This window comes from Balaenoptera musculus, chromosome 15 (genome assembly GCF_009873245.2).
Source record: "Balaenoptera musculus isolate JJ_BM4_2016_0621 chromosome 15, mBalMus1.pri.v3, whole genome shotgun sequence".
Taxonomy (NCBI): Eukaryota; Metazoa; Chordata; class Mammalia; order Artiodactyla; family Balaenopteridae; genus Balaenoptera; species Balaenoptera musculus.
Genome location: NC_045799.1, coordinates 77,957,698 through 77,972,874, shown reverse-complemented (window position 1 = coordinate 77,972,874; position 15,177 = coordinate 77,957,698). Strand labels below are relative to the sequence as shown.

At 36.7% G+C, this 15,177-nt stretch overlaps 1 protein-coding gene across 7 annotated transcripts in view; it reads left to right on the top strand.

Moving 5' to 3' along the window:
- The window catches only part of GTF2I (general transcription factor IIi), a 96,608-nt gene that overhangs the window by 61,017 nt on the left and 20,414 nt on the right, over positions 1 to 15,177 (top strand). For all 7 annotated transcript variants that reach the window (XM_036824349.1, XM_036824346.1, XM_036824345.1 and 4 more), the window contains 5 exons: positions 2,283 to 2,393; positions 3,512 to 3,577; positions 6,486 to 6,669; positions 10,242 to 10,300; positions 11,106 to 11,177. In XM_036824349.1, coding sequence (XP_036680244.1) covers positions 2,283 to 2,393; positions 3,512 to 3,577; positions 6,486 to 6,669; positions 10,242 to 10,300; positions 11,106 to 11,177 — 492 coding nt within the window. The remainder of the gene's footprint in view (positions 1 to 2,282; positions 2,394 to 3,511; positions 3,578 to 6,485; positions 6,670 to 10,241; positions 10,301 to 11,105; positions 11,178 to 15,177) is intronic.

Here is a 15,177-nt window from a genome sequence, read left to right as displayed (position 1 = left end):
CTTTCGGTTTTCATGTTATATAATTCAATTAGCAATAATTTTAAATGATAATCTATAGAAATATTTAGGCTGCATTGGCCTGTAAGGAAAATACTTTTGTTTTAAATGTCATTGCTTAATGTTTGTAAAGAAATATTAATACTAAGCATTTAAAATGCTTTGACAATATTCATAGGTGAAATGAGTATATTTCATTTTACCATTTGCAGATTAGCCTGAAAATACTCTCAGGCGTCTAAAAATCTATTTGGAAATTGGAAAGGGGGGATTTTGTCAGTCTGTTTTCAGAATTGAAAGCCAGACATTAGAGAAATACCTAATACGTTTTCCAAAATGTATCTACTTAGGTGTGAATCTATTTAATAACCTATTTAAGAATCTTCTGACCATTTTTAATCCTTGTAGTAGTTTAATCATTATGAGCCCATGTTACATAGTCAAGTTTTATTTTACTGGTAGTTTGTCTTTTTTAAATTGTTTTTTACTACAAATTTTTTTTTGTTTTTTTCTGGATTTGAACATGGGTTTCTACAGTGGAATTCAACGCGTGAAAGTTTTTGTAGTGTCGTAAGTTGTTTATATGATAACTTGTTCTTGAAATAGTATTCCCTTTCCCAGCACATAAATGGGTCCTAATATGACTTTATCTGGTATCAGTGACATTGATACCTTTTTCTCTTATTGGTTTGAATAGTCAGTCAGTAAATGATTTTAGGTAGTCAGAATATCTGTTGACATTACAGTTGGCCCACCATATCTGCAAGCTTTAACCAACTGCAGATGGAAGGTATTCAGAAAGAGTTTTTTAGAAAATTCTAAAAAGCAAAACTTGAATTTGCCATGTGCCAGACAACTATTTACATAGCACTTACATTGTCTTAGGTATTAGAAGTAATCTAGAGATGATGTAAAGTATAAGGGAGGATGTGCGTAGGTTATATGTGAATAATATGCCAATTTATATAAGCGACTTGAGCATCCGTGGATTTTCGTTTCCACAGGCTTTGTCTGTAAAGGAAGAACCCAAAGTCAGTGAACAAGGGCAGCCATGTCTGTGTTCTCTGATGCTATGATAGGAATGAAATTTAAGTATTTTAGGCTTTAGTCAGATTTTCCCTTGATTAACATACAAAGTATATAAAAGTTAGCCATTGCTGTCCAAGGTATCATTGTATATTAGGCTAAATTTGAATTTCTTACTGTTTTTTGAGAGTTAACCTGCTTAGCTGAAAGAATGATACCCATAATTTCATCTCAGCTGCACTATCTAGCATATGACATGGTTAAGTCATATAGCATTCTCTGATCTTGTTTGTTTAGCTATAAAATGAGAATGAAAATTATACTGAAAAGGGGAACTTAGTGTATCTTATGGTATCTTTTTGTTACTGCTGTTGCCTTTAACCCAGTAATTATTTTCTTCTTCATCCCACATTTTTTTAAAGTATAGATACCTGAAAATGGTATTTTCAATAATTTATAGATGGTGTTTGAGCAGAAATCTCAGTAGTGTGCCAACTGATATTTTCAGGGACCAGAAGAAGACGACAGTTGATAGCTTTTCTTACTTGATCCAGTGTCCTTTATTCTAGCACCAGATGTATTGAAGTATCACGGCAGAGTTGAGTTGCAGGCATAGCCACAAAGAACTCTTACTACAAAGTCTTAGGTAGTCTATATTCAGTGCTTAAATATATGATCGCTCATTTTCTACATACATGGGTATTGTATTGGATGAATCAACAATACCTGTTTCACAAATAATATAATCTTACTTCTTTTAGTTTCGTTTGTTAAAAGTTTTTAACATACAGTTATCCAGCCTCCTTTATGTATGCTTGAATTTTGTATAAGCTTAAATATTTTTCCATTCAAGATATGTTTTCTCCCCGTTTTCTTATATATTTGTATAGTTGTTGGTAGCTGTCTCCATTAAAACCCTTTTCTTGGAAGACTTAAAATACACTGTAATTCTAGACAACTCTCTGAGAGGAGTTAGGAGAAGGGGAAGTTTATATGACTTAATTCAAATTAAGCAGACTGAAAAAAAGGAGCAAGACAAAGGAAAACAAGTGTTATTCACTTGAGCACCTCCGAAAAGAGTAGAAAAGCTGGAAATGTAACTGGGAAAAAATACGCTGAAAATGGCAATACAGAAATAACGGTTGCTGTCCCAATCATATTTAAATCCCCCCACCTCTTTCGAATGCTGAGGATTTTACAGGCAGTGGCTGTCACTCACTTAGACTGTTCCTCCAGTGATGATAGTTTTCTTTTTCAAGATGATGATTATTCTCCACCTACCAAGAGACCAAAGAGCAATGAGCCTCCCCAGCCGCCAGTCACAGAACCTGCCAATGCCGGCAAACGGAAAGTGAGGGAGTTCAACTTTGGTAAGTTCTCAATTAAATGTGGTCCTCTTTTCTTTTTTTTCCTTCCGAACTTTTTCTGTTACTGAAGAGTTACAGCATTCTTTGGGGAGGATGCCTTAAATATATTACTGCCTTATAATCTAAGCTGAGGAAAGCCATGGACAGTTTGAAGTAACCTTACAGACACTGCTTACACATGTTTGTGTATACCAAAGCATAAGACATTGTGTCTTCTGTTGTTAACTAGAATTGGTAGACTTAAGGGAATTTCCTGGCAGTCCAGTCGTTAGGACGCGATGCTTTCACTGCTGGGGCCCGGCTTCAGTCCCTGGTCAGAGAAGTAAGATCCCACAAGCCGTAATGTGGCCAAAAAAAAAAAATGGGTAGACTTAAATCTCAGTGTTAATGACTTAGTAATTCAGTTATTTGTCTGAGATTTAGATCACTTTTTTATTTCAGATATAATTTTTATATTAATTTTTCTTGCTTTGTGTAACTGCTGGCCTCTAATCAAACCACAGTGGTATCCTTTTGAAGGGACTAAGTAAAATATTAGTGGCAAGATGTGTTTGTGATCCCTATTTTGAATAGATGGAACATTTAGCTTTATACGTTTTTTAAATAGTACTTTAATATTTTAAGTTGTCTTAGTCATAATTACTGAATATAAATTGAAGTTATATATATAGTAAGTTTATATATATTCTTTAGCATGCTATTATAAGTTGCAACTGTATATAAAGTCTTATTTCCGTACAACTTAGACATGTTTTAGAAGGTTTCCTGCACAGTCTTGGGGACCTTTCTCTTTTTCTCCTCACTTTGTAGTGTTTAATTGACGGGTCTTTTCTGCCCTCCTGCTTTTCAGAATTTATAAGTTTAAAAAGAGGTACTCAGTATGAAGTGTTCTGAAAATAATCTTTAAACAACCCTATAATCTCTCACTGAACCAATTATAAGAACCGCAAAAAAGAGAAAGTCCTTAGGAAAACAGTAAAATTATACAGACAGGTGGATTATTAAAAATCAGGATATATTATATAGAAAATAAGTTGTTAGATGTTGGGTCATCTTAAGAACATATTAGTGCCTCCAAACAGGGATTTATCATTGAGTTTTAACTTTCTCTCAATTTTCAGAGAAATGGAATGCTCGAATTACTGACCTGCGTAAACAAGTTGAAGAGTTGTTTGAAAGAAAGTATGGTAAGTCTAAACTCAAAAATTCCTATAAGGTTTTGTCCGTAAGCTTTTTAACAGTGGAATTACTGTTCATCTAATGTGAGCAAGTCCCATTCTAGCAGTGTTTGTGCCTTCCTTACTTATCTGTCCCTGGAAGGGTAGTGGATAGTGTCTGTCCAAATATTAGAAATTTTCTTTCCAGATCACAACAAAGCTTTAGAAGAAGTTTCCTTTCTTTAATTATCAATTAGTATTTATGTTAAACTTTCAGCATGCATGTTTGGGAGTTTATTTATATATTTGTGCAAAATCTTGAATCTTGGAGATTTAATTGAAGAGTATTTTCTTAAGCAATAGTCTTCCTTAAACCTGATGTGTTAAATCTAGTATTCATCTAGATGCCCTTGTTTCCCCTACTCTCAATAGATACCTGAGTTTGTTAGATCTCAAATTCTCTTTTCCTTTTAGTATTACGTCCTATAGCTACCTTTATATAGTAATCAGAGAAACAAGATTTATTATCATCTGGTATCAAATGCTCACCTAGAAATAGCAAAATTTGTTTAAAAATAGCTGTTTTGTTGGATTTTTTAAATTTGGAGAGTTCTTTGCAAATGACTGGCAAAGCTGTAAAATTGTATAATACACTGAATTTTAACTTGAAAGTCTGTAATGCTATCCTGCATTACTGAATTTCTCTAAGTGAATTTTTAATTTAATTTTATTTTTTATAAATCTATTTTATCCATTTTTACTTTTGGCTGCGTTGGGTCTTCGCCACTGCGCGCGGGCTCTCCCTAGCTGCGGCAAGCGGGGGGCCACTCCTCGCCGCGGTGCGCGGGCCCCTCACGGCGGCAGCCTCCCCTGTTGCAGAGCACGGGCTCTAGGCACGCGGGCTTCAGCAGTTGTGGTGCGTGGGCTCAGTAGTTGTGGCTCGCGGGCTGTAGAGCGCAGGCTCAGTAGTTGTGGCGCACGGGCTTAGTTGCTCCGTGGCATATGGGATCTTCCCGGACCAGGCCTCGAACCTGTGTCCCCTGCATTGGCAAGTGGATTCTTAACCACAGTGCCAGTAGGGAAGTCCTATTGCCTGTGATTTTAATTAGACCATTTCAAAGTAAAAACTCACAACATATTCTTTCTACATGGAAGCACTATAACGTGGTGGTTAAGATTACAGGCTATGGGGACAGGCTGTCTGGCCATGTTCTCTTAGTCTTCTCTGAGCCATTTGTGAAAGGCATGAGAACTATAGCTCTACTCTGAAGATTTGATGAGATAGATGAGATAGTGCTTGTGAAGTGCTTCCTATAATACTTGGGATGTAAGTATGTAATAAATGCCTCCTGTTTATATTTTTGTTATTGTGTTCTTAATTTAGTACTATTATGAATTAAAGTAATTTACTTATCACAGTTTTATACATTTCTGTGTTTCTTATAAAGAGAAGCAAAGGTTATGTTTTTACTTTTCTTGTGAGGGTGATATATTTATTTGATTATTTTGCATATAAGAGAATAATGTTTACCAATCATTGTGAAATTATAATAACAATATTCACATTTCATAATTTCAAAGCATCTTTAATGGTAATTGCCTTCGGGGAAGGTATTTTCATTGTTAAATGTGAATATGATTTTCAGATGTAGTATACCAACAAAGGATATTAAATCTAACTCAGAATTAATGTGTAATATGGTACACTTGAAACTTGAGTACAAAGATTAATGTTTAGCAAATAAACTTTTACATAAAATACCAGCAAAAAAGTGGACCTGTTCTGAGAGGTGATTCCTGAGGGAGCAGGGGCTGAGGGGAGTCAACCGTAGTCATTTTTGCTTTGGAACCTTTCTGGCAAGGTCAGTAGCATCTGTGCTGTTCTGTTCACTGGAAAGCAGTTTATATAACTGTGCTATATGTTAATTACATGAACTAGAAACCTTTGAAAGAATTAGTGGTGTTTGCTATGTAGTCATGGAGAATTTGGCATTGCTTTACTTAGTATCAAAATGTTTGTGCAATTCTTAATGCTAGCTAAAAATGTGCTTGTGTTGTAGATGAACGTAAACTGATGCTTTTTAAAACTTTTTATTATGAAATTCATACTTCCAGAGACCCTCTATTTAAATATCCATCACCCAAGTTCAACAGTGTTTAATATTTTATAATATTTTCTTTCTTGTCCTTTCCTGTCCTCTTTGTGATGCAAGAACATTTTAAAAGTCTGATGTCCAAGACATCATGTCATTTCACCTCTCAAAACTCTAAATTGTAAAATGCCGAGTTGGGTGAGAGGAATGCATTGTCTTAATCTCAGTTCCATTGTCACACCTATAAACATTACACTGTTTAATACCCAGTGATATTTAAATGTCCCCTATCGTTTAGAAAAACTGACTCTTTGTAGTTTGTTTAATAAAACTATCAAAGTCTATTCATTGTGTTTGATTCTTAAGATTCCTTGTGCATTTGGCTTGTTGCAGCTGTTGTATTATTTTACTCTCGGTAAATAAATCTTAGAATTTTTACAGTTCAGAAAAATGTTCTGCTTCAGTTATTTTATTAAAAAATCCTTTTTACATGAACATTTATGTTTTTAAAATATTACTTCTCTTTCATTATATGCTGTATGTGTTAGCTGAAATTAACTGGTATATTTTTCTGGGGTCATTTGTGGTTCAAATTTGAGTAGAAAGTCTGCCTATATCTACATTATTTCAAAATAATATATTATTTCATTGCAGTTTTGACTAAGTAGAGTACTGGCACCTTTGGTGTTCTTTTCCTCTTAGTTCTTTTGTACTATTTTGCTTCTGATGCAGTGATAATAAAAGTTACAAAGCAATATGTATGTATTCGATTATTATTCTTTTCTACAAACTGTGCTTAATCCTTGTCATTTCATAATTTTCCCTTTCTCTTTTTACCCTTAAAGCTCAAGCTATAAAAGCCAAAGGTCCTGTGACGATCCCGTACCCTCTTTTCCAGTCCCACGTGGAAGATCTTTATGTAGAAGGACTTCCGGAAGGAATCCCTTTTAGAAGGCCATCTACTTATGGAATTCCTCGCCTTGAGAGGATATTACTTGCAAAGGAAAGGATTCGTTTTGTGATAAAGAAGTAAGACTCTTGGACTTTTGTCTTTGTTCTTGATTAGTGCATCTTTTTATATTGTTGACAAATATTCACTAACCACTAGGGCTATATTTAAATTAAGTTTGAGTTATTATATGTTGTTTTATTTCTACTTTTCAATGTGTCTATGTAAGTTATGCCAGGGTTGGCTTTTGGAGTATGAACACCTGTCCATGCCTGACTGGCATACAACTGTTATTTTCTTTTACAATTTTTCTCTACGTATGCTAAAGAAAATATTGAAGTATCGGTGTCTTATTTTTTAGGCCTGAATTTTAAAAAGCATAGGTGGAAATAAAGTCGATTGTAAAAATAAAAATAAACAATAGAAGTAAGAATGAAAAGAAAAAAATAGCAGAATGCTATAAATTCTTTAGCACTGATGTAAGGGTTGTAGCAAGGAGCTTTAAAAAAAAATTTACGTGCAGCAGTTGGAAGTGTAAATGCTTCCGTTTAAAAATGGCAGCCACATCACACATTTCCATAATTTCTACTGACTAAAATTCTATTAAGATTACAATAAAAGTTTTAAAAAACTAAGAGGGCATATATCAACATATTTCAGCAAATGTCGATATATGAAAACTTTCTATTAGATGCATGAAGCAAGTATTAGATGAATTTGTAAACAGGAAAAATTGGAGAATAGTTGTCTAGGAAATTATCAAATATAATTGCTAAACTAAAATTTTCAATGAAAGGGCTAAAAGATTGTTAGTATTATAAATTGTAAAGATGATTGTGTATATGAGACATGAGAAAGGATATGAGAAGAAAATAAAGATATATGCCTGGTCACATTTCATAAAGTTTCAGTGTCCTAAGGATAAAGGTAGAAATCATTAGGTTCCAGAGACTAAGACCATGTCATCATAAAGAATGAAAATCACACAGATATCATATACTTGATTTGAGCAGTAATGGATGTAACGCTATTAAGTCATTCTTTCCAAGTTCGAATTGGAAATGATTTGAACCTTGAATTCTGTAGCCAAACATGCATGAAAGCAAATAGAGATTGCAGCATGGAAGAGATTAGGTAGCAGTTGGGATGTCTCTAGCACCAAGTAACAAAAATGCTTATTCAAATTGGCTTGTTACAGTAAGATTCTTATCTCACGTAGCAAGGGGGTCAGAGATAGGATGATTAAAACAGTGATACTTGGGGACTTCCCTGGCAGTCCAGTGGTTAGGACTCTGCGCTTTCACTGCAGGGGGCACAGGTTCGATCCCCCGTCAGGAACTAAGATCCTGCATGCCGCATAGTGCGGCCAAAAAAAAAAAAAGTTAGAAAAATTAGAAAATAAATAAAACAGTGATACTTGGGGCTCTGCTTCTGCTCCTTTCCAGATTCTTCCTTCCTTGTGCTGATAGTTTCCTTAGACTAGACTAGTGAGCTGGATGCAACAGTTCCAGCACTCACAGCCAGACATGTCTACTAGGAGGGACAGTAGCTACCTGTGTTCCTCTGAGAGAAGGAAACCTTGGAATATGGCCTTACTTCTCTTTGGTTAGGATTATGTCAAGTGCTTATTCCTCAGCCAGGCACAGGCATGGGAAAGATGGGTGTAGACCGTGTAGTACTCACCCTTCAGGGAGTGGGGGCGGGGTTCACTTCCCCTGAATTACGTGGCTTTCATGTTAAGTTCTAATAGGAATGAGTCTTTTTGAGTCACGTGCATATTATAACTGATGTAATTTTTTCCCACGTATCTTTGGGCTATAAATAGTAAAGTCAGTAACAGTAGCAGAATGATAGTCATTTGCAGAAGTATTCATGTTCATTTTTCTGGCAATGCTCTGATATTGTTGAGAAAGTGGGGAAATTAACAAACACCTTGATCAAAGATTACAACCAAGCAGGCTTGCCTCTGTATTGGTATTAAACAAGGGAATGATAGGATTTAACTAAGGATAAAAAGGACCCAAGAAATACCATAGGTAATAGGTGAGCTGTCCTCCACAGAGAAACTTGTTGCTAAGAGATATTTTTCTTTCAAATAAATTATAGTTTAAAAGATTTTGTCCTCCATTTTTCTATGAACAATTCAAGTGAAACTCTCCTTACACGAGACAACGTGGTAGGCAGCCATGCAGACTAGCAGCATTGGCATCACCTGGGAGCTTTCAGAGACACCACATCTGAGATCCTACCTAGATCTACTGGATCCAACCTGCATGTGATGAGGATCCCAAGTGATTCCAGTGCTCATTAACGTTTGAGACACCCTGGTGTGGAGAACAAGCTTTGAAGTCAGAATAATAATAATGGCAATTCAGCCCGATGTGTCCAGTACAGTCAAGGAATTTACATTATCACCCACACTTTTTTTAGCAGATGAGGAAACAAGGCAATGAGAAGGAAGGAAGAAAGAATGAAAGAATGAATAAATAAGTAAATATTTCGTAGTCTCTCATGAAATTGAATGGTAAACAAAAAAGGCTTGTTATAAAACCCTGACACCAGTCCTAGTCAGGAATCAAATAACCACTCCTTCCCCCCTACATATTAATATATTAATAAGCCTGTTCTAAGAACTCTTTTGTACTGTCATTTTCTTACAGTGCTTGCGTTTTAATTTGTTAGAAGTTTTGAAATTTTTATTTGAATAACTAAGGAAAACATACAAATAATTTTATAGATTTTGCTCATGGTTGCTGATCTTAAAGCCTATAAAACTCTATCTTTGGGTATTTAAATGTTTGTGCAAGCTCACCACAAGGTACTCATGCTGTGCAGGTTCTGTTCAAGTGCTTTCGATGTCTTTATTTATGGGAAGCCATCTCTCACATTTGGAAGGGACTTTGTAAGCCTTTCCCCAAAGGTTAATAATGTGGTTAGTCTTGATAAACAGAAACTATTATGTTTATTTAGAAGGGTAATGCTATACTTCAGCAAATGTTTTATTTCACAGCTCTTCCATTGACTTAACCCTAACATTTTCAAGATTATGGTTAATATATGGTCATGCTTCTCTGTGATCTCTGTCTCCTCCCCCTTCCCTGTTACTTCAGGATATTACAACAAAATAGAGTGAGGCGGGATACATAAGTTAGATTGTACAAATTCTGTGGGGTGTTTGTGTATTCGGAAGAATTTTTTAAAAGCATGTATACTGTCCTGCAAATGTTACTTTTGAAATATATATGGTTTTTATAACCAGATTATAGATGTTTTTAAGTAAAGTTGTCTTGAATGTAATGTAAGATTGAAGACTCCCATTTAAAATTTTTGCAGTTTGCTTCCTTTGGTGTTATGCTTTTATGAAATACCTTTGATTTACAAAGTTTACTCTGTGTGTGTGTGTGTGTGTGTGTGTGCGCGTGCGTGTGTGTGCGTACACACACTCCGTGAAGCACATTATGAAACAATTTGCAGTTACCATTTGGTTTTATTACTCTGGAAATCTCAAGAAATTAGGATTTAGTTGTGCTCAGGAGTTCAGGCTGTCTTTTAAAAACTGGCTTTGATGACTGAATATGACATAAGTACTAGTAGTTATTACTTTTGCTGAATATTATCTGGTAAATATTTAGTAATTTTTCTCACCTTTCAGGCATGAACTTTTGAATTCAACACGTGAAGACTTACAGCTTGATAAACCAGCTTCAGGAGGTAGGTCTCCAGTCTTGTGCCAAATTGTATGTCAAATCAGAATGTGATGTACAAGGAGTATTGTCCAGGATTCTCTAGAATAATAAACCCATTTTGTTCTTAATAACCCATTATAAATAAATGTAAACATCACATTTCTGGATAAACTATAAAAGGACCATGTCTGTTCTGTGTTTGAGATGCAAAATTTTTCTGGCATAATGTATTGAACAGTTTATTATCCTAGTCTGTAGTATCCTAGTCTGTATTAGTATCAGTTGAATGATCATCCATCATTATACCCAGGAGTTAAAGACTTATTTCTTAGAGTACGTAGCCATGGGCATCATCACTTGTTGGTTAGATGTGTTTTGAAGGAAATCCAATCATGATCTGTTCTCTTAGTCTCTTTTGCTCTGGAGTGGAGGGAGTAGGGTGGGGATATGAAATGGAAATTGCATCACTTAGAGTTGGTGTAATGAAAGGATTGCCAGCATTATTGTAGCCCCAAATTTATCATCACAAAAATCACCTGCTAGCTGATCTTGAGTAAAATGAATTCTATTTCCTAGCTTTAGTGGTGACACTTTTAGTGTATCTCTGTAAAATTACTATTAATTGTGAATTTTCATTTTGTTATTGTTTTGTTAGTTCTTACACTTTTTATTCAATGTCAGCGCTGTTTTAATAAACACCTTGTAAAATCTTAGAAGTAATTTTAGTTAGAACAGGAAAACAATACCACCTATTTAATAATTTATTTAGTAACATTTAATAATTGATTAATGTCATCAAATTGAAGAATTTGTGTATATTACCCTTACAGTAAAAGAAGAGTGGTATGCCAGAATCACTAAGTTACGAAAGATGGTAGATCAGCTTTTCTGCAAAAAATTTGGTAAGTTTAATTTCCCCCCTAGCTAAAGTATATTACAGAATAACTTTTCCAGATTTTGCTTTAAGAAAGTAAATACAATGGATGAGTCATCTCCAGTTTTCTTTTATTGTTGCTTTTTTAACATATACTGTGAAAAGTTTTAAATCTGTACAGAAGGGAAGAGAATAGTGTAATGGACACCCATGTACTCTTGACTAAGTTGTTTATACTGTGTACAGGTTATTCGGCACAGGGCATTTCACAGTTTGGGAATCCTTTTGTCTTCGTACCTTTTAATAGTGTACCACAGTGGGATATAGGGGACCACCAGGAGCAGTCTGTCCCTGGAGGGCAGGCTGCTGGTTAGCAGTGTTTTGGTTGTCTTGTTTGTAGTGCTTGCTGTGCTTGCGTCCCTAAACACTTAAAATACTCAGGTTTGGTTTATCATTGCAACATCTTTTGTTACCAGAAGTAACTCCCTTGCTTTATGGTACTTTTCAGCAGTGTTCAACAAGTTGTCTTATTTTTTTTCCTTTCTTAAGCATTTTAAAGTATTATTTCGGGAAGTTTCAAACGTTATTGACTCTTGGTTTGTTCCTGGGTTTCTTCATGTCTTATTGGCTGTCCTCTTCATTCTGTTGTCGGTACCTCCCTTGAGTCCATTCTTTAAATTTTGGGGTGCTACTCTACAGCTCAGTCCTGAGCCGTCCACAGATAGTCCCACTCTATCTCAAAAATAGTGTATTGTCTATATTCCCGATGACTTTCACATTCAAGTTTCTAGCCCTGCAAACTCCTCTTACGCCACACCTTTGTATTCATCCAGCTGCTTGACAGCTCTTCAGACGTCACAGGTCCTAGATAGAGTCCTTGATTCCCCCTCCAGCATGTTCCTTTCCCAGTCCTCCCAGTGGCACCACACTCTACCTAGTCTTCCAAGCCAAACCCCCTAGCAGTCACGCTTGATTTCTTCATTTCCACAAGGCCTCCTGCTGACTCTACATTTAAAACACACTGCAAATCCATATCTTTTTCTTCTTCACTGCTGTCTGTCACTGTAGTCAAAGTCAGTGCCCCAAAGCAGCCAGATTTTACTGCCTGCCCTTCTAACATAAACCACAAAGCACACTGTATGTCATCACCCTTTAATTTTTCTTAAAGCACTGATGGCTACCGTTTTCCTTCCACTACAACACAGTTCAAACAGCAGCCCAGATCTTGTCTCTCTTGGCTATTAGTAGAACAGTGCTTGGTGCTTGGGCAGGTACTCAACAAATACTGAATGGACCAGTGTCATTAAAAATTACTCAGAAGGACTTCCCTGGCGGTCCAGTGGTTAAGACTGTGCCCTTCCAAAGCAGGGGGCACGGGTTAGATCCCTGGTCAGGGAGCTAAGATCACACATGCCCCTCGGCAAACAAACAAATAAATAAAAGTGTGACTCAAAAAAATTTTTTTTAATTAAAAAATAAAAATACATGGAACAGGGCTTCCCTGGTGGCGCAGTGGTTGAGAGTCTGCCTGCCAATGCAGGGGACACGGGTTCGAGCCCTGGTCTGGGAAGATCCCACATGCCGCGGAGCAACTAGGCCCGTGAGCCACAACTATTGGGCCTGCGCGTCTGGAGCCTGTGCTCCGCAACAAGAGAGGCCGCGATAGTGAGAGGCCAGCGCACCGCAATGAAGCGTGGCCCCCGCCTGCCGCAACTAGAGAAAGCCCTTGCACAGAAACGACGACCCAACACAGCCAAAGATAAAATAAATAAGTAAATAACAAATTAAAAAAAAAATACATGGAACAGTTTTTTTTTAAAATTACTGAGCCTTGAGAAAAAGTCAGAGTGTTAAGTTTTTCCTCATCAGTATCCTTGACCACCCAACATGAATATAGGACCTTAATGAAAATGTATCTCCTCGTACATCTGGTCAGAAATCAGCTAATGAACAATAAACTAGAGAATCTTCACCACTTTAAAAATCATATTTCCAAGACATTTAGTGAAATAAGATTATGAACCTTATTTGTCATTTGAGATGCCACCACAGTGTCGTCATAATTCATGAGTAGCTGACATAGGATAATGTGCATCTACATTTACAGGCTTAAACTTTGGCCTCACATTTAGTTCTAGAAATTCAGCCTGGGGTAAGAAACAGCCAATCCTATTAGATCGTGGGTGCCTGCCAGCCAGCAAGCTGACTTTTCCCTCATGGAGGGAGAAAGCTGTGGGTGAGATAGTGTACTCATAGAAAGAAAAATTAGCCTGTAGAAAATATTTTCTCATTGTATCAGAGCCAAGAAAGTAGATAAAAGAGTTTATGTATTGTTACATGACAAACAACAAAATCCTGCTTGTGGCCTCAGGTGGGTCATTCGGGACTGGAGTTGCTTTAGAGAGTGAGAAGCCAGCAGAATTGTTGCTTTCTTTAAGGTTACTGAAAGGGAAAGAAGAAAACATCAGACTGTCGTATCAAGCACAAGTCTTGAAGGTTGTACAGCAGCAGCAGCGTAGTCATTCAGCACCTGTGAACCCCCTGTGTGTCAGGTGCTGAGAACTCAGCAGCACAGAGGGTGGTGAATGCTTCCCCTGGGAAGCATTCGTTTATAACTTAGGGAAATATGCGTAGCAAAGCAACCAGTAAATGTGCAGTATATTAGAAGGTGTTAAGTGTTCAGGAAAAAATTGAGCAAAATGAGGGGGATAGGGAGACAGAGGGTTGGTTACTTAATATAGGGGAGACCTTGTTGATGATGTGATGAACACTAATGCACTTGGCCTTCCTCTTTTCTGTAACTTGTGCTGTTTCTCTCTCAACTCCAACAGTTTGGTTCTTTTTTATTTTATAGAAAGTTTGTTAGAATTAGGATTATGTTCTTTTTTGTTATATTTAACAGAATAATTACAATTAATATGACTCCCAGGTGTGAGTGTGAAAGCCTTTACCATATTTTTAAAAGAGAATATTTCTTTTAACAGCCATCATCTAAATTACATTGTATTTGGTTTTTCAAATACACACTCCTTACTTTTATCAAAGAGATCCTATACTTGAGCCCTTCAGATTTGGTGCTAATGAAATGAAGGAAGAAATTAAGACAGAAGGCCTTTGAATTTGAGAGGAAAGTCAAACTAACAATCAAAGAAATGCAGATTCTTCAAAGAGCCCCTCTTTTTTCAACCATCAGATTGTAAAATATTTAAATGTAACACAATACAAGGGAGACCTATAAATGCTTAAATGCTGATATTTTGTAAATTGTTTGGATCTTTCTTCTTACAAGCTCTGTTTGGATGTGGCTTCATAGTAGGGGTTAGTAATTACATTTTTACATTTTAAAATTTCCATGCCACACCTATTCAAAAGTAGAAAAATAGTACAATGCATTCCCGTATACCCATTTTTGTAATCAGTGATCTTTAAGATTTTCCACATTTTGTTCATCCTTTCCTCTTTCGTTCCCCTTGTAGGAATTTCATAAAGCATATCACAGGCATTGTGTCATTTTCCTTGTTCAGTGTGCACCATTGAACAACATTGAGTTTTATTTATATTATTTTATTTTTGGCCGCGTTGGGTCTTCGTTGCTGCGCGCAGGCTTTCATTGGTCACGGCGAGCAGGGGCTACTCTTCGTTGCGGTGCGTGGGCCTCTCATTGTGGTGGCTTCTCTTGTTGCGGAGCACGGGCTCTAGGTGCACGGGCTTCAGTAGTTGTGGCACACGGGCTCAGCAGTTGTGGTGCACGGGCTTAGTTGCTTCACGGCATGTGGGATCTTCCCAGACCAGGGATCAAACCCGTGTCCCCTGCGTTGGCAGGTGGATTCCCAGCCACTGCGCCACCAGAGAGGTCCCAGCATTGACGTTTTAAACACAGTCTCAGTGTCCTCATCACGCTTGACAGAATTAACAGTCTCTCTGCTCTTACCCAGTCCTTCATTGAGTTTCCTCATTTATCTGAAAAGTATCTTTTTGCTTCGAACCTGGATTTAAACAATAAAGTTTCGTGCCTTAATTTTGCTTGA